Source organism: Lepidochelys olivacea, assembly GCF_965140295.1.
Source record: "Lepidochelys olivacea isolate rLepOli2 genome assembly, chromosome: 3".
Lineage (NCBI taxonomy): Eukaryota > Metazoa > Chordata > Testudines > Cheloniidae > Lepidochelys > Lepidochelys olivacea.
Genome location: NC_140413.1, coordinates 195,458,423 through 195,477,525, shown reverse-complemented (window position 1 = coordinate 195,477,525; position 19,103 = coordinate 195,458,423). Strand labels below are relative to the sequence as shown.

Here is a 19,103-nt window from a genome sequence, read left to right as displayed (position 1 = left end):
AGGCACACCGATTTCTTTTACAGATGCTCCGAAGTTATGTTTCACTGGCTCCAGCTCCAAGTGATGCCACAACTATCAAGAGCCCCACTGGAACCTGGCCCATTAATGGAGACTGTTCCCCCTTCCAGTCATTAGTTGTATACATTATTGAATAGCAAAAAGCTATTTTAAAAGGTTAAGGTTATTCGTAACCAACCACTCAAAAGTCTGGAAATGTCAGGCAACTTTAATTTGATCCCCTGGCGCACATACACTAAGCGCATGTCTACACTGCAATAAAAACATGTGGCACCAACTCTCAGAGCCCGGGTCAGCTGACTTAGACTTGTAGGGCCAAAAATAGCAGCATAGAAATTTTGGCTCGGGCTGGAGCCCAGGCTCCGACACTCTGCAAGAGGGGTACAAAAGACAGCTTCTTGTGTGAAAAGGATTGCAAAACAGACACAAGGATAGAGTCTCACCCTTCTATTTTTTGCTTTTGTCGATTTGTGTCTCACTTAATTATCTTTATGTTTTTAAATCCTCTTTTTGAAAAAGCAATCCATCTAGAATAACGAGAGTGATGATCCCCAGAAACTTTATGACTTATTACATTTAAACTGATGCAAATTATATAAATACAGGAAGAACTTGTAGAAACATGAACTAACTTGACTAATGGCTCAGAAGTAGCTGTTGAGGTCTACTGTGTAATTTGTTTTTAGGAAGTATTTTTAAAAGGCACCTCACCTATGTGATAAGATCTTTAGAGCTATTATAGTTTATGTAAGTACATGGAAGAATGTTAAAAAGAAACCAGTCTTACAAAACCCTCACTAGTAGACATAGTGCTTACAATGAGAATCTTTCTATGACCTCCTGCAGCATTTGGTCCTCAGTGTGTATATCAGACTCCACTCAGAAAGATGCTACATACATACAATATTGCAGGTCTCAGTAATACAGAGTCCTATCCTGCAGATAACTAAGTAGTTCTGCTGAGATATGGAACTACTTGTTTAAGTAAAGTCACTCATATGCATTAAGTGTTAGTTGGAGCTATCTTTCTTTATTTACATATACGTCTTCAAGGAAAATAAGAATCATGATTTACAAAATTTCCTTACAACCACCACCACTTTCCATTATTAAAATTGTAAGCATTTTAAAAGTCTCTGTTATTTTTGTCTTGTCTCCTATTAGCTTACTTTCTGCATTTCAGTCAGTTGGGACAATAAAAATAGATTTGTCTTCACTTTTGTGAAGTCAGTTTCTAATCAATTTTACTTTCTGGTTCTCATGCACAATGCCACAATCTCTGGTTTGAAAACATGATGGGGAAAAGTTTATTTCTTTAAAATAACTGTTTCTATAGGATTTATGTCCCTGGAAGCTTTACTAATCGTCACTTTATAAAAGCTTACTTTTTACAAAATTTAAAGTTTGAACTAATTTGACTGACAGTATCTCTTATTTCTAAATTTAATTGATTTTATTTGGACTAATTATTTGACAACTTTCATTTTAAAACCAAGTTGATTTAAGTCATATGAATACAAAAGAGTATCAAAAGTATTCCTTACAAAAAGGACAAATGCCAACATAATTTATTACCTTTCCTCCTGCCTCCCTCCGGACACCGATAAAATAAATAGTCTCATTTTAATAGCATGTAAAAAAGGGGAGGACAGGTGAAAGAATACAACTAGCCTGCTACCCTGTTGTGCCAAGTTTTAGTCAGGGGTGAATTATGATGGCATAGTTATGAATCCTGAAATATAAAGTTTTCACTACAAATTGTTAAGTATAAAAGCACCAGCATGCACCACTAAAATATTAAGCGTCAAACTACTACGGTCTGAATCAAACTACTACCACTGACTCACTGGGTGGCCTTGGGAGAGTCACTTAGCCTCTCTGTCTTAGCTTCCTACCTAAGAGACAGAGTTGGTAATACAAGAGCAAGCCTGCTGTGGCAATGAAGTTAATCTTAGAAATATGGTACCAAACTTTGAACATTTAAAGTTCTATACATTTAACAGAGTCCTTAAAATTAAATAAATGATTTCATAAACTTCTAGGGCTCAAAGGACAAGATGGTCTATTTACCCTCATACAAGCATTTAAAAGTCAGCCTATTTGTAAATAGCTTGCAACAGCCCATGTAGAAGCCATGCAGGAATGTTTGAATTTATGCTCTCATTAACCCTATGGATGCCTCCTAGCATCCTTCCACTGCACTACTTGGCTAACAATATAGGACAAATGTCTAGCTGGTGCTTTGAAAAGCAGTTTTAAAGATTATGAGAGTTATCAGCTTTAGTTCCAGTGTTGTGGGCTGCCAATTCCCACTCTAAAGTCACTAGGAAGAAGTCCTGTTGCCAAAGGAGAAGAGGATGTGCAAGAGGAAATACACTGAGGCCTGCCCCTGCTGCAACCTAATATCGGAGCATTAGCCAACAGAGTCACAACCTTAACTCACTTTTGTCTCAACTTGAGGCAAAACACACTCCTCTTTATATGTTGTAACTTGAAGTATTAGTAACCTTATAGCAGCTTTGGGGCATACCTTTCTGCTCACAAACCACATAAACAGGTAGATTACTTTCCACGTGTTAAAATGCAGGAGCACCAAATTGTTAAGACATGTTAATGGAAAAAAATATACTGAAAACATGGGTGAATTAGCTTCCTGGCTTTCACTGAACATAGCACGTGATATAGTCAGCTATGGAAGCAATGTGATAGGGCATTAAAACACCGCTCATAGAGAACATTTGGTGTCACCCAGTAGGGACCACTCTATAGATGCTGTTTGGCAGCACTTCAGCTGCAAGAAACAATTCATTACTGATTTTTCACAATGCAGACCACTCTGCCTGTTTCTGAGTGGTGTTTACAAGAAAAAAAATAAATACATACAAGAGGAATCCCTAGCAGAAGGGAGAACGGGTGGCCTTTTTGAGTTTGGGTGATCTTTTTAGAACTGCTTTTTCCACTGCATAAGGACAAAAGAAAAAGATACCATATGAGTCAGTGAACTATAGTCTCATCTGGAGACTCTAGTTTAAAATAACCTTTAGGTCACAAGTGAAGTGGTGTTAATGGTATCAATCTAATCCTCAATGTGCATTAATCCAGATAATAAAGTCACAGTTTAGTACAATTACAAATGCTGAAGGCAAGGGAGGAACCAGACTGGTGTTGTAGGCCACAGACAGAGGGCACTTGGTCAGCTGTTTGGGGAAGAACGAAGAGATTTCCTCTAGCGTTTGAGACTCTTCAGTGCCATCATCAGACTTCATGAATACAATTTAAAGAAATTTTAATAAAAATGAAAACAATATTTTCCCCACAACAGTAACTACTACACATACCTGTTTAAATAAGTACATTGGCAGTTAAATTATTCAATATTATAAAATTACTGAACAGGAAACTAATCTTGCTCAGCTACTAATAGTTTATTAAAGCGATGCTACGCATTTCAATATATGACAAAAAACAGAGTCCGGGGTGTTTTCTAATAGAATTTAGACTAATTTGAAACTCTAAGCATATTTTTTTATTCTGAACACTACTACTATTAAAATCTAAATGTTTCCAAGTCTTCACATGCATTCAAGTGCAAAGCAGAATTCTCTTACAAATTTAGGCCCTGATCCAGCAATAGGGCTCCAAAAAAGTGCAGGGGTCTGTCTGTACAAAGCAGCTTGCAGGATGGGGACCTTCACTTTCACATCGTACTTACTGATGTTTAAAAGCTGCCATCAGCTTTTGCACAAGACTCTGACTTCAGTGGGAGTCCCTCATAAAGAAAAGGGATGCAGAACATAAATTATCCAAGTGATATCTGGCACAAACGTTACGGCTTTCTACATAGGGAAATCCTCCAGCGCAGCTATAGTGGAAGAATTATTCTGGAATAAAGTCACTTTCATTTCAGAATACAGTGTCCACACAGGGAGTTAAACCAGTATAGATAGAGCAGAACTCTTATAAGTCTTGCAGTATAGCCATGCTGGTCAATTTCCCCATGTAAACAAGCCCTTACTGTGTTTCTTTTTAAATGGGGTTGGGGGTGAGAATTAGTAAGACCAAACAAATGCAAAGGCAAAAGGAAGAGGAAGAAGAAGGGAGAAGAAAGAAGGAAGAGTGTATGGAAGGCAGGGATAAGGCAGAAAGCAGAGGTATCAAGGAAGAAAAGCAGGAGGAGTCTGAGGAAAAACAATTGGGGGGAGGGGAGGGGGAGAAGTGTCCCAAAATCAAGTAAGGAGCTGACTTCACAGACTAAGAGTTTGGAAGATGCCCCTGTATCCTTTGCTCTCACTTGGAGTGAGGAAGGCCTTCATTTCTAGTGGCTGGTTCTGCAGCTGGGAGCTGCTCCTCTTCTTTTCCCTAGGCCTTATGACTGGGGAAAAGTTACAATACCCCCTCTTCAGTTCCTGTTGTGCATAGTGTACATTTGTTGGTGATTCCATTTTCAGTCCATTTCAGTCTATTTGGCAAAGGAAATAAAAGTGCAAGGATTCTCCTTATACTCCTATTTGCTACATTTCAATCCTAAATATTTAATAGCAGTCCAGCGATGAAAGACTTGCAGAGAAAACCAAGAGAATTAGCCATCCATTCACCTCAACTAAATGGATAACTGGCCTAAGTATTGTGTTTCTGGCTCTCTGTGCACAAGATGCAACGTCAGGTAGGCTAGAAATTCACTCATCATTTCATAGATTCTACTAAATGAAACATATACCCTCACATCAGAGCTTACATACCATCATTTCTTGCTGTCTACACTACCATGGCAGTTTAAATACACAGACTCACTAGTCTGTTCAGCAAATAGGTTACGTAACAAAGACTCCACCTGCAGTTTCTGATTATGTAGCTCTGTGTGTACCCATAACATAAACTTGTATTCATGTAAATTTCAGTTTCTCATAGGAAGGCATTATTCTGCCTTTTAACAAACATGCCCAATCCGCTGAAGTCAGCAGGAGCTGCACATATCTTCTTGAGCAGAATCTGGTCCCAAGATACAAGGATATATAGGGTGCAGCCTTGCAAGGCTACAAGTCTTCTTAATCCCTTGACTTCAGTGGAAGTTGAGTGCACCCAGAATACGACAGGCTTGAGTCCCTGTTTTATACCATTTGCTTTGGATTTGTTCTAAATGGCAACAGTCCCTCTGAAGATATAAAAGGTATTCAACTGCCTGACGACTCCTCTCCCAGGTTTTACCCAACTGGAGGATAATTTCCTCTCCTCCAGCACAGTGCGAGATGATGAGTAGAGTTCATTTAATAAACCTGACAGTGAGTGTTGGGAAGCAGAATAATTGGATGGCTCAAGGGATTTATAGTGGCATTCAGTTGCCTTTTGTCTCAATGCCACTGGTTCTAATATGGCTCAGTCTGAGTGACTACAAGTGAGTGCCATCCAATGGTGGTTTGCTGGCCTAACACACCAAGTTATAATTTAAATCCAGCTCTCAGAGAGCTACATTAAAAACATTCCACTACATTGGAGACTCTTGTTTGCAACGTTAGGATTTAATAAACCCGCAGAGGAAATAAACCTTTCAGCCCTAAGTGGCTGTTTTGCCAGGTCAGGAATGGGGCACATTGCAGGGCGGTCCATTGCCACTGCCTGGGCTGCATCTGGTTTATAAGTAGCAAACAACCTCTAGGTCCAGGGCTGTCAACCTGAGAACCACACCTGCCCAGAAACAACAAAAAAGTTTAAAAGGATGTACGGACTATGGACTTTTTTGTCTAACTGAAGTCAAATTATTTGATTCTCCCTTATCACTTCAGCTTCCCAATACCTGAACTTGCTGTTCTGTAAGCTGACCTTGTCTGTAATTCAGAGTCAAGTGCTACCTCTGGTGAGAAATACGGTGCACTTCTACCAGCTCTGTTCCTCCCCTGTTGTCTTGACTTCTCTTCCTCTTGCTTTCTCACTTGACCATGTGCCACATATCCTCCCCATAAACCATTCAGGATGTAGCATAAATACATAAATAAACAAACCTAGGAGTCCCTTTAAAGCCCTGGCCTGGGATAAGGAAGTAGAAGGTGCTAGATTCAATTATCACAGCTCATTAAGAACGTCCCTTGAAAACAGTTAGTTCTCAATGTAATTGAATCCATTAGCTAGTTACTTGTAGTATTTTTTAAAATAACGTATAAACCTCAGAAATAATCATATTACATTTTTAGGCCACAGAGTGAATGGTTACATTTTGGCAAGCCTGCATTTCCTGTCCCAAGTGCAAGCAATGATGTCACGACACACAGTATGGCCAGTGTCTTCCTGCACAGCTTGTACTCATGACCAAAAAAAAAAAAAAAAAAGCAATCAGTTGTTTATTACATCTAGGAGAAAGCAGTCAGTAATGTGCAATAGACAAAGTTACTATGAAAATGAGACAAGTCTAATTCTAAAGGGCAACCTTAACGCTTCACTATGTTCAGTATTCACAGTAAGCACAGTGATGATTTATTGCTCTTATTTTCAGTGGTGGGTGGGTTTTGGATCGTATCTAAGGGCTTGGCTACACTTGCGAGTTACAGCGCAGTAAAGGAGCCCCGGGCGCACTAGCTCACTACCCGTCCACGCTGGCAAGGCACACAGAGCGCTCTGACTCTGCGGCTACAGCGCTGCTGGTTCTCCACCTCAGCAAGTGGAATAACGTTTGCTGCGCCCCCGCTGGAGCGCCGCAGCACCAGTGTGAACGAGGTGTTGCTTTACTGCGCTCTGATCAGCTTCTGGAAACGTCCCATAGTCCCCTTAAGTCAAGTGGCCACTCTTATCGTTGTTTTTGAATTGCTCCAGGAATGCTGATATGCCCTTTGAAAGCTCCGTTTCTGACAGCTGGCTGTTCTTCTGCTCTGAGACAAAGCAAACCATTAGTGTGGAATGCTCTGTGTGTGTGAGAGGCGCACCGGGGTGGGGGGGAGAAGAGGGAGGTCTGCTGCTGTCTGAACTTACAAGACAGCATGCTGACATGCTCTCAGCCCCCCAAAAACCCACTCTCTCTTCCCCCACATACACACAACACACTCCCTGTCACACTCCACCCCCGCCCCATTTGAAAAGCACACTGCAGTCACTTGCATGCTGGGATAGCTGCCCATAATGCGCCGCTCCCAATGCCGCTGCAAGTGTTGCAAATGTGGCCACGCCAGTGCACTTGAAGCTGTCAGTGTGGACAGACAGCAGCGCTTTCCCTGCTGTGCACTCTGAAGGCTGGTTTAACTCAAAGCATTCTACATTTGCAAGTGTAGCCATGCCCTGACAATAAAACCAGCTGCAAAACATGCCAATGCAAAGTTAATATTCCACTTTAAACTGTTATTTGAAACATTTCAAGAGGATTGCTAGTCATATTTGCAAAGTTTGGGATGTGTCTCTACTGTTTCTAGGACCAAGTTTCTGCAAGGTCAGCGCACCATGGCACAATTGCTACAGACTTCCATAAAGCAACTTTGACACTTCTAATCAGAGTCACAAACTATTTGCTCCCCAGCCAACTTAATGCCATGAATAAGCTACAGGTGCCTGGTGGAGGAGCTAAGGCCAGTTTATTTCTGAAGGAGAGCATCCACACAAGGTGTCAAGGTTCCTTCCCCACTCTGAACTCTAGGGTACAGATGTGGGAACCCGCATGAAAGACACCCTAAGCTTATTCTTACCAGCTTAGGTTAAAAACTTCCCCAAAGTACAAACTTTACCTTGTCCTTGAACAGTATGCTGCCACCACCAAGCGTTTTAAACAAAGAACAGGGAAAGGACCACTTGGAGACTTCTTCCCCCACCAAAATATCCCTGCAAGCCCTACTCACCCCCTTTCCTGGGGAGGCTTGAGAATAATATCCTAACTAATTGGTTACAAAATCATCAAAGACCCAAACCCCTGGATCTTGGAACAATGGAAAAATCAGTCAGGTTCTTAAAAGAAGGATTTTATTAAAAAAAAGAAAGGTAAAAATCATTTCTGTAAAATCCGGATGGAAAATACTTTACAGGGTATTCAGATTCAAAACACAGAGGATCGCCCTCTGGGCAAAACCTTAAAGTTACAGAAAACAGGAATAAACCTCCCTCTTAACACAGGGAAAATTCACATAAAACAAAAGATAAACTAATCCGCCTTGCTTGGCTTACCTATACTGGAGACTTGGATTAGGATGGGTTGGAGAAGATGGATTTCTGTCTGGCCTCTCTCAGTCCCAAGAGAGAACAACCACCTAAACAAAGAGCACAAACAAAAGCCTCCCCCCCCAAAGATTTGAAAGTATCTTGTCCCCTTATTGGTCCTTTGGGTCAGGTGCCAGCCAGGTTAGCTGAGCTCCTTAACCCTTTACAGGTAACAGGATGCTGGCCAGGAGGGATTTTATAGCACTGTATACGGAAAGGTGGTTACCCTTCTCTTTATATTTATGACACAAGGGTTTAATGTGCTATATCTTCACATTTTAAGTTAATTTGTCTTAACTTTCCTGAGTGTCCCCATATAGACAAGCCCCGAGACTAACTTAATTATCTTGACACAGTACAACAAACAACACTACACACAAACAAATCTCATTTTCTGACCTTTTCCATTTAATTACTTCCTGTGACTTCTTCTGGAACTGGGGGTATGCATTATGCTCAATGAAAGTAGCATTAAATATAACTGAATCTTTTTGTACATGCAAATTCTGATGGAATCTTATATTCTTCCCAGTGAAACCTGTAAACACAACACCAGCAATGTGCATTTAGGATTTGAGTTACATACTACCTGCCCATTTCTTGAAAATAAATTAACATCTGTACAGAACACAGAATCAACTAACCTATAGTCTTCAATTCTAAAGACAATTGTAGTGGAATGGCCCAGAGGAACATGGAATTTAACATTTTTTTTTTATATATCTCCTAGCTTCAACTCACTCAACACTACATCTTAATTAGGTTTAAGTTTTATTAAATATTCGCAAGCCCATTAACACCAACATGAATTAGAAGTACTGTGGTGATATGCAGATGGGGAAAGGAATGGGGACAGAAATAAAGCTCTAGAAGCAGAAAGAGGCATTCTGTGCAATGACAAATGCACCTTCAAATATTGATCTTAATGTTTCAAACACTCAGTTTGGATTTACAAATGGTTACAGAGTTGTTCCAAAGTTTGCTCAGCTCAATACACTAAAACAAAAACAAAACAAAAAATTACCTTGAAAAAGGTTGTTTTAGAATTCATCTCAACAGTGGCCATTTTTGTAATCTAGTTACATTTGCTCGTAGTGTACTCAGTGAAACTAGAATAACTAAGCAAATCAGAGCCAGATATCAAGGGCAAATAGAAGAGCTTATTACCACTGTTCGGCGAGCTTAAGGAAATTGATCAGAGTATTGGTCCTTACTTCTTTATCCTGAAGTGAAAAACAACGTACAAGTCACTACTTCAGCAACACTATCCATCAGTTTAGGACAGGAGGTGAAGAATTACTTATAAAGGAAATTACAGAGAATATTGAGGCAAGTCATAATGTAAACTGCCTGAGTTGTACTGCATCAAGCCATGTTTCACCAGAACAAACAAGAATACTCTCGCAAATACTTGCTCAGGATGTTTAACGACCACAAGTGGTCAGGACCTTTGTTTTACATTTGACCTGAAAGGCAGCACCTCCAATAGCCATGATGACAATTAGCACTACACAGGGAAACTGGTTCAACAGTAACTCAGACTAAAGAGCGCTGCCCACTGAGGCTCCAGCACCACTTCCACTCGCCCATGAGATTTTCTTGTACATCACACATTTAAGTAATGGCCAGGGACAGCTTTGCTTGGTTAAACTGTGACGATCCCAGGGCAAACTAGTGTGGCATTGCTTCCCGCCCCCTGGCAAAAAAAACCCTGTCAAAATAAAATAGTCATGAGTTAGTTTCCTTTTTAAAAGCGTGACCGAAATGTAAGTCTAAACAGTGGGACAGTTAAAGGGAAAAATGATTCTAAAACAAATCAAAATGAACCACTGAAAAACAAAGCATCAGATTTCTGAACAGAATTCTCTCAATTTTGTAATATGCTGTTTTAAATCAACATCCATCCTGGCACCAACCCCCAAATGCACTTAGAATACTCTGTCTTCTAATACCATAAAAAGTACAATATTGTTTAATTAGATAAAAGAGCATAAATACATAACCACTAACCACCTTAATCCACTGTAAACCAGAAAGTTAATTTCTCCACTACAGACTAACTGTGCTTAGACGTGGCCTAATAGGCTGGAAAGCGTGGCAACCATTTTTTGTAATACTACTAAAAAACCCACCTTAGAGTTTGTTTGTTTTAAACCTAACTTAATTACTGGAAAAAATGCATACGATAAACTGGACTCTTACTTGGAAGAATTGCCATAGTCTGCTAGACTTCAAAATAATTTATTATTAATCTAGCCGATCACAATTTCAGAAGCTATACATATAGTTTACAGCTTCTCCATTGAGAAATGTGAAAAATATAATCCCTCTTAACACCTGGGTTGAAGTTAAAAGCCATTTCCTTCACCACTCTTTCTGCCTCAACCTGATTTAGTGTTGGTTCGGTTTTTAGTTATAGTGATAACATTTGACACTCCACTGAACTACCATTTTTATTGTAAACAGGAATAAAGCTGTACATTTTTTACAATGTTTTAAAGTACCTGTGAGCAGCTGGGTATTTTAAGTATGGGGCTAATGCCAAATACTGGAGCATATATCCATTTTATATGCTGAGACTCACTTTTCTGTCTGACAAACCCAGAAAAAGATAGCCAGGAACAATGTTTTGGTGAGTACATCTCTTAAATAGGTTTCTGTAATATTGCAGTAACATCTTCGTTAATTTATTTTTGAGACCAGTCTTCTCAATAATTATGAAATAAATGCAAACATGGCATTCCCAGCATTTACCCACAAAACAATCTTGTAGAAGTATTAATCTATTTATTTGCAAATACTGTTAACACTGAGAGGTTTAACTGGAGAACAAGAAAAAAGCATTACAATATTGGAGGAGTTCAGCTCTTTCTACTCTGTTGCTATTGAAATAGAAATGTCATGCTAACAGTCTGAGTTGTATATTAAATTAAATATCTTGTTCATTTTATTGATGACTACTGCCATATTGCACTGCAGGAAGGTTACATACCTAAGACTTAACTTGATCCTGCAAACACTAAAGAACATGTGCTTTATGTAAATTTAAACATGCATGTAAGTGACTGCAGAATCCGAGCCATTATTATAATTGCAACAATGGAACAGTTGAATAAATTATACTACAATTCCTTTTTTCTTCAACCATGTCAAATCAAGATTTCTGGACAAAATGTGAGGGCATGGGTCTGAAGAACTCATTACTAAATATGCATACAAAGATTGTAAGCTGCGGAAACCAGAGGGTAGTGCACTTTTAATAGGCATTTCCCCACACCAATTACTTTTAAGCAGAGTCCAATGTTATTTGATGGTTTGACATTTAACCTTTTATTTAGGTCTACTACCATTCCTTGCATATGATGGGCAAGGTTCATTATTTGCAGTGGAATCCCCTAGTCAAGTGTGGATACCGCATTCCTGCACCAATCTTCACGCAAACGAAGAGGCAGGAACCGCTCTTCCGAACGCGTTGATGGCCACCCAAATTAGGGGCAACAGTAACAATATGCTCCCCACGCCTGCGAGATTACACCTTCGACATCGACCGCACCTCGCCTATGCTGCAAAACTGAGTCACTTCCCCTTCAGCGGAGCGCATGGAGGAGGAGGTGGTTTGGGGCCCACGAGTGTTGTTTTTTCTGTAGAGGGAGAGTTTCCCAGCCAGGCAAAGCCGCTCCCCGCCAGGCCCTGCGGGCAGCAGCCGCGCACCAGGCAGCCGGAGCGAGTGAATGGGACAGGCTGAAGGTTACCGGATTTGTGAATGCCAGGATCATGTGACAATAACGGGAACCGTCCTATTCACAAACAGCCGCCGCCGCGCCACTGGCTGAGCCGGCCCACGGGGCAGGGAGAGGCGAGCTCTGCCCCTGCCCGCCTCCAGCCGTGCACCCTGCCCGGCGGGGGAGGCCGAGCCCAGCCCCAGGGCAGGCTCCGCGGGGCTGTTGCAGGGCCCGCCGGCAGGCCAGGCACGCTCCGCCGGGCGCCCCGGACCGCCCCGTTCGCACGGGACCGCCGCCGCCCCAGGCCCAAGCCGCTGCTGGGTCTCCGCGGCAGCCCCGCGGGGCCGCTCCGCCAGCGGCCAGCCCCGCACGCCGCGCCAGGCCCTCGCCTGTCTGGACGGGGCTTTTTTTTTTTTTTTTTTTTTTATGAATGAAAATGTGGTATGCAAATGAGGGCGATTCAAGAAAAAAGAAATGGCGGATGTGAGGGCTGCAGCGCGCACACCCCGGGGGAGGGGACTGCCCAGGCTGGAGGCACGGGCCGGGGGCTTCCAAGAACCAGGCTGGGAGAGCCGGGAGCGGGGGGGGGGCAGGGTTAGTAGGACCGTTCATATGGCCCAGGCACAGACAACACACTGGGCCTCCCCGGCCGCGGGACCTTCCTGCCCCCTCCCCGCCAGCAACAAAGGCTGCAGAGACACGCACCGTGCACCCAGCGCACCCAGCAGGGGCCCTGCAACCAGCAAAGGGGGGCGGGGGGGCGCACAGGCTGGGCATGGCTGCAGGGCACAGCAGGCATGCACCGCCCCCGCTGGCTTGGCCCGGGGTACCCCCCAGCAGCCCTTCCACGCACAAGTGCCGTAAGTTTGCCCCCCCCCAGGTGTTTCTCTCCCGTCACTTACTCGTCTGGGTGGGTTTCCTCGGTCATTTTCTCCACCTCTAGGCTCATCCCCCGCCGCGGGCAGCCGGGCTGCGCCTCCGCATCTTCCCGGGCTTCACATTGCGGGGGAGGCCGCCCGGCTGCGGGCGGGGGCTCGGGGCGGGCCCGGTCAGCGGGCGGCGGCACGAGGAGCAGCAGCAGCAGCGGCGCCCGGGTGCAGGCGGCGGCCCCGCGCGAGCCCCATCCCCGCCTCAGTCACTCCATGGCCGAGGCGCGCGCCGCCGCCGACGGCAGGAGGAAGCTGGGCGGAAGCGATGACGTGATCGGGCAGCCCCGCCGCTGCCAAAGCCGCCGCCGCGCGGCAGCCTCCACGCCCGCCGGAGCGCGGGGACTGCGGAGCCCGAGCGAGCCGGGGAGGGGCGGAGACGCGTCTGCGAACTAGGACCTCCCCCTACCTCCTTCTCCGGCCGGCCGGCCTGCCGGGCCCAGCCGCGCTCGGCGTGCACGGGGCGGCGCTGCGCCAGCCCCCGCCCGCCGCCTCTGCTCCCCGTAGTGCCGGCCGGGCCCCTCCCGCTGCGTGGGCTCCCCCCCACTCGTGTAACCCCGGCCGGGCCCCGCCCCGCTGCGTGGGCTCCCCCCCACTCGTGTAACCACGGCCGGGCCCCTCCCGCTGCGTGGGCTCGCCCCCCCCACTCGTGTATCCCCGGCCGGGCCCCTCCCGCTGCGTGGGCTCGCCCCCCCCACTCGTGTATCCCCGGCCGGGCCCCGCCCGCTGCGTGGGCTCGCCCCCCCCACTCGTGTATCCCCGGCCGGGCCCCGCCCGCTGCGTGGGCTCGCCCCCCCCCCACTCGTGTAACCCCGGCCGGGCCCGCCCCGCTGCGTGGGCTCGCCCCCCCCACTCGTGTAACCCCGGCCGGGCCCCTCCCGCTGCGTGGGCTCGCCCCCCCCCACTCGTGTAACCCCGGCCGGGCCCCTCCCGCTGCGTGGGCTCGCCCCCCCCCCACTCGTGTAACCCCGGCCGGGCCCCTCCCGCTGCGTGGGCTCGCCCCCCCCCCACTCGTGTAACCCCGGCCGGGCCCGCCCCGCTGCGTGGGTTCGCGCCCCCCCCCCACTCGTGTAACCCCGGCCGGGCCCGCCCCGCTGCGTGGGTTCGCGCCCCCCCCCCACTCGTGTAACCCCGGCCGGGCCCGCCCCGCTGCGTGGGTTCGCGCCCCCCCCCCCACTCGTGTAACCCCGGCCGGGCCCGCCCCGCTGCGTGGGTTCGCCCCCCCCCCCACTCGTGTAACCCCGGCCGGGCCCGCCCCGCTGCGTGAGTTCGCCCCCCCCCACTCGTGTAACCCCGGCCGGGCCCGCCCCGCTGCGTGTACTCCCCCTCCCCCACTCGTGTAACCCCGGCCGGGCCCCTCCCGCTGCATGGGCTTCCCTCGCACCCATGGCAGCGGGGCCTCTCCTGCTGCATAGGATCCCTTGTAGAACCCCAGCCCTCAATACTGCATGGTGTCCCCCAGATAACCATAGCAGAGTCTCGCTGTGCTGCATGGATGCCCCGGTGTAACCTCAGCTGGGCCCTTCTGTGCTGTATGTGATCCCCCTGTATCTCCAGCACCCTGTACACCATGGGATCCACCCCAGGTAATCCCACCCAGGTCCCTCCATGCTTCATGGGATCCCCCCGTGTAACCTCGGATGGGTCCCTCCGTGCTGCATGGGATTCCCCCCCGTTTAACCTTACCCTGTACCCCCAGCCTCCTGTGTAGTATGGGACTCCCCACAGATCATCCCAGCCTGGCCGCTCTGTGCTGCATGGGATCCTTCAGACATCCCCAGCTCTCAGGACTGTATGGGCTCCCCCAGCTGAGCCCTCCCCACTTTGCATGGGATCCCCCATATAACCCCAGTCCCCTGTACTGCATTGAGTCCCCAGATAACCCCAGCCCCTCAGTAAAGTATTGGATCCCCCATATTACCCCAGCCGCGCAGTAGTGGTTCTGCCCCCTATACAATCCCATCTGTCTCAAAAATGCATTTGCTTCTGTATAAATCGAGCCTCTTGATGCATCTGATACCCCATATAACTCAACCCCACAATATAACCCTGGCCCCCTCAATAATGCATCTGATCCCTCGTGAAACCCAAGACCCCAGGAATACACCTGCCCCTATATAACCACAGCTCTGTCTCAAAAATGCATCTGCCTTCATATAACCCCATAACCTTCAATAACACATCTGATACCCCATATAATCCAAGCTTCTAAGGACGTATCTCTCTCTTATAATCCCATTCCCTGGAGCCTCAGACCCTATGCTTATTTTAAGGGACAATATCTGTAACTGTCCCCCCCACCCCACCCCCCACCACACACACACACACACCCCCTTAGTATCTTTGCAGGAATGTCTTCCACACCCATGTGTTTCAAAGCAGTTAAAAGGCGCACCTTTTATTTTCCCTTCCCAAATACCCCTACTCGGAGCTGCCAGATATGAATGGGGAAGGCTCTTGCTCCTGCCCACCAAACGCAAAGGCCATTCATGCAAACAGAGCTGGAGCAGCGATTCTGTCCTCAGCTCACCCCCTTGTGCTCAGGGACTGCGGCATGTGCTATAGCTCTAGGCAGCTGTGCCCAGGCTGGGACACCCTGGTAAGTGGTAATGCGGGAGATAAGGGATTTTTTTTCACTCTCTTTGCTCCTAGGGTTGTAAATCAAATCCCTTCATGTTAGTTTCATGCATTTGATTTGTTTTTGCATTTTTCATTGATTTTTTGTCTTGTTTTCTGTTTGCCTTCATTTCACTTCACAGGGAGCTCTTTGCTGTGGTGCCAGGTGGTTTGGGGGAGTTCAACACACTCTCCCCCAAGCAGCGTCATGCTTTATCATAATAGTAATGCTTGGTACTTGTCTTCACACAAGTCTGTAAGCTGCATTGAATGATACTGGCATTGTAAAAGAATGAATAATAATGTTATATATTTATATTACTTCCATATTTTCAGCACTATATAAATATAGCACCTTATTACAGCAGATCCTCTATTTTACAAACCAATTGGGGACTGAGGTGTTCATAAAACTGAATATCTCACAATTACAGTAGGCATGGTGTATAAGTTCCAGTGCATCACTTTCTTGCAGTTCTTCAAACCACTGCAAATCGATTTCCAGTGCATTGAAGGCATCAGAACGTGAGGGATGTTAACTTGTTCTTCATCAACATCACATTTGTTCTGTATTTTGTTTCTTCCTGTTTGGAAAAATACTTCATATCACTGGTTTTTCGTAAGATTGTTGTTTGTAAACTTGAAGTTCTACTGTGTTTCCAAGTATTAGAGGGGTAGCCGTGTTAGTCTGTATCCACAAAAACAACAAGGAATCCAGTGGCACCTTAAAGACTTACAGATTTATTTGGGCATAAGCTTTCATGGGTAAAAACCCCACTTCTTTAGATGCATGGAGTTTGTTTTTGTATTTCCAAGGGTCTCAAAGCACTTTACAGAATAAAGTACTTACTTTATAGATTAAATCAAAAGCCTGTACTATAAAAGCTAGGCTATACACAGACACAATGTACTATAATGGCTCCTCCAGGAGCCTTCCAACATGTTTTGCTTAACTTTTAATTGAAGAAACTTGTTTATACATCTAATCAGACAGCAACAAAGAGACATTTCACTTTCTGTTCAGTCTCTCTCTTCTTTTGCTGTTACTTGTTTTTATAACTCACTTTATTGTACACTTATAATAATTATAAAGCATCTTCCCCAAAAGTGTATTCTAAAAAGATTCTTACACAGGGAAATAAGTCATGATTACTGTGTACTCCTGCAGACACTTGCTACCAGCATGGTGCTTACTACCATGAATAGTCCTATTGGTTTGAATGGGACTACTCATTGTAGTAGGCATTATACCTGGCAAGTGTCTGGAGGATCAGGCCCATAGTTAGGACATATTATTCTCCAGTTCACTGACACCATGGGTTATATTATTGTTCCAATCTGCACTACGAGTTCTTGTGTGGCATGCAAGGCACAAAATAGTTCCATTGTAGCGTGGGTCTCAGTGATCTTGAACTAAATACCAAGACTGTGGCTAACCTTGTGTACCTGCACATGGGATTAAAGGGATTAAGTCACCTCCTTCCTCCCCTGCACTGGCCACCTGCATCACAGGTTATACTGTTGTGTAGACTGGCCTCTGCTTAGCTGCTACTACTCCCCCTCCCACACAAGTGGGCAGGGTCCGGATTGCTCTCCCATCCCCTCAACACACCAGCCAGCATAGCTAACCAGCGAAGAGGTAAACCACAGGAATAGATAGAGTTGGTTGTGGATTACTGGCAGCAAGGGGGGAACTAGGGCCCCATTTGTAACTCTCTCAGCCATAGTTTGGTCCTTGGTCTGCTCCTGGGGCAGCATAAATAACCTCCCAGTCATGCCTTAAATTATTGACTAGGTTTAACCACCCCTACCATCAGGGGTTTTTTAAAGTAAAGAAATAACCAGTTATTAGCTGTGTTTTACACCAATACCCTGATTTCTTAACAGGAAAGGGGCTGATGAATGTCTGGGATAGGACGTGTCAGAGCCCTGGGAAGCTGACACGCAAATTTTCAGCTGTTAGCATGTGGCAAGGCCTCAACTCCACTATCCCCTAGGAACCAGCTTTATGAAGACTGAAAGTGTGATGCCTGTTGTTGCTAGGAGCTGCAGCTGAATGCCCTGGGGGCTGGCAAGGTCATGCATGTCTGAGAGAGAGAAGCTGCAAGTAAAGGGGAGCTGCTTTTCCAGACCCAAAAAGGCAGGAGAGAGGAGTGTGGCCCTGACCCACTGGCAGGTGGGCGACACCTGGGAGGGGCAAGAAGGGTTACATGCCCCCCTCCAGATGCCTGGGGTGGGGCACATTCAGCAGAGAACCACAGCAGTGAAAAGAGCAGAATGTGGGGCCGCTGGGGCCCACCCCCAGGCCTTCCATGCAGCTGTGTCTCCTGTCTGGGGTTTGTACAGCCCCGCCAGAGGGCAGGGCTGGGAATGGTACAGCCACAATGGAGAACAGGGTTGGGGGTGGTACAGCCACGCCAGAGGAGCTGCCGGCGTGGGGCCACCCGGCGGCTCCACATTCTGCTTCTTTAGCTGCCGTGGTTCCTGGGAGAGCCCTGCGATTCAGATATCTGTATCTGCTGAAATCAATACCGAGTGCAGCGGGCGGATAGAGGCTACCCCCAAGGTAACGTGGGATGGGGAGGGGATGGGGAGAGCGTGGAGGCCCCAGGCTGGGGGCGGGGCAGGGTGGAGTCACGTGGGGAGGTCATGTGCCCCCCCCCTTTAACTGGTGCCATGCTTTGTGTGTCTCCCATGAGTTGCCATCGGCAGACTAATCGCCAGCTCCTCTCATCTGGCAACCTTCTTCCTTTCTTTCCTGTAGAAGAGGAGTTGTTGAGAGTTGCATGCTATCGTTAGAAGTGAGGGACAAAAGAATGAGTCCTGTGTTCCCATACAATCCTTCTCAAGTCATGGACAAAGAAGCAACTTGCCCATCTTAGAAGCAAAGAGCCATTTCCATGAAGCATTTTAATACTGTTGCCTCTCGGCCCAAGCAATTAGCCAATATTCAGTTCCTTGCCAGGTTAGGTACTCCTTTGATGCTATTCCATGTATTTACAATGAATCTACACAAAGTCCTGTTTCACTGAACACAGTAGGAACAAACAACAGGAGGCAGTTTCCTTTCACAGAAATCCATGCCTGCTTTCCAGCTGGTCCTGTGCCCCAAGGAGCTGTCTCAGGGTCATGATACCAATGCTTCTCTCACTGTCCACTTGCTTTCTCCTAGCTCTCTGCTTCTCACAGACACGCACAACTACTGGGTTTACAATCAGCCCCTGGGGAACCCCTTGCCCACGTATCCCTGCTTCTGATTGGCTTTGCATGTGGTCTGGTCTCTTTGCTGATGGTTATTGATTCAGCTTTCTTACTCCACAAAGAAGCCTACAATATTTGCTTTTTACTGTACATTTATCCTGGATTAAAGGTAGCTAACAGCATGAGCTATGTATCTTCCGGTAGCCAGCACCCTCCTGCATAACAGTATCTATGCAGGTCCGCTGTGTTGTTCTTGGCTAAAGAGGGTACTGACAAAAATGGTATCATTCTTTACATGCGACTGAATGTCTGCAAATACATTGTGAAATCCTTTCCTAGCTCTGAAAAAAACAGAAAAAAAGTCATTTTCAGTTTGCCCCTAACAAGTGAAAACCCAGTAAGTATAAATATACATGAGGGACAAACACATGAGCAGCAGTAGAAACTGATTTTT

General features: G+C 46.2%; 1 protein-coding gene across 2 annotated transcripts in view; it reads right to left on the bottom strand.

Annotated features, from left to right (window-relative positions):
* Nucleotides 1-13,211, bottom strand: part of SPRED2 (sprouty related EVH1 domain containing 2) — an 89,833-nt gene extending 76,622 nt beyond the window's left edge. For both annotated transcript variants that reach the window (XM_084624228.1, XM_084624229.1), the window contains exon 1: nucleotides 12,809-13,211. In XM_084624228.1, the coding sequence (XP_084480354.1) occupies nucleotides 12,809-12,855 (47 nt within the window). In that variant the 5' untranslated portion in view covers nucleotides 12,856-13,211. The remainder of the gene's footprint in view (nucleotides 1-12,808) is intronic.
* Between the last annotated feature and the right edge of the window lie 5,892 nt (nucleotides 13,212-19,103).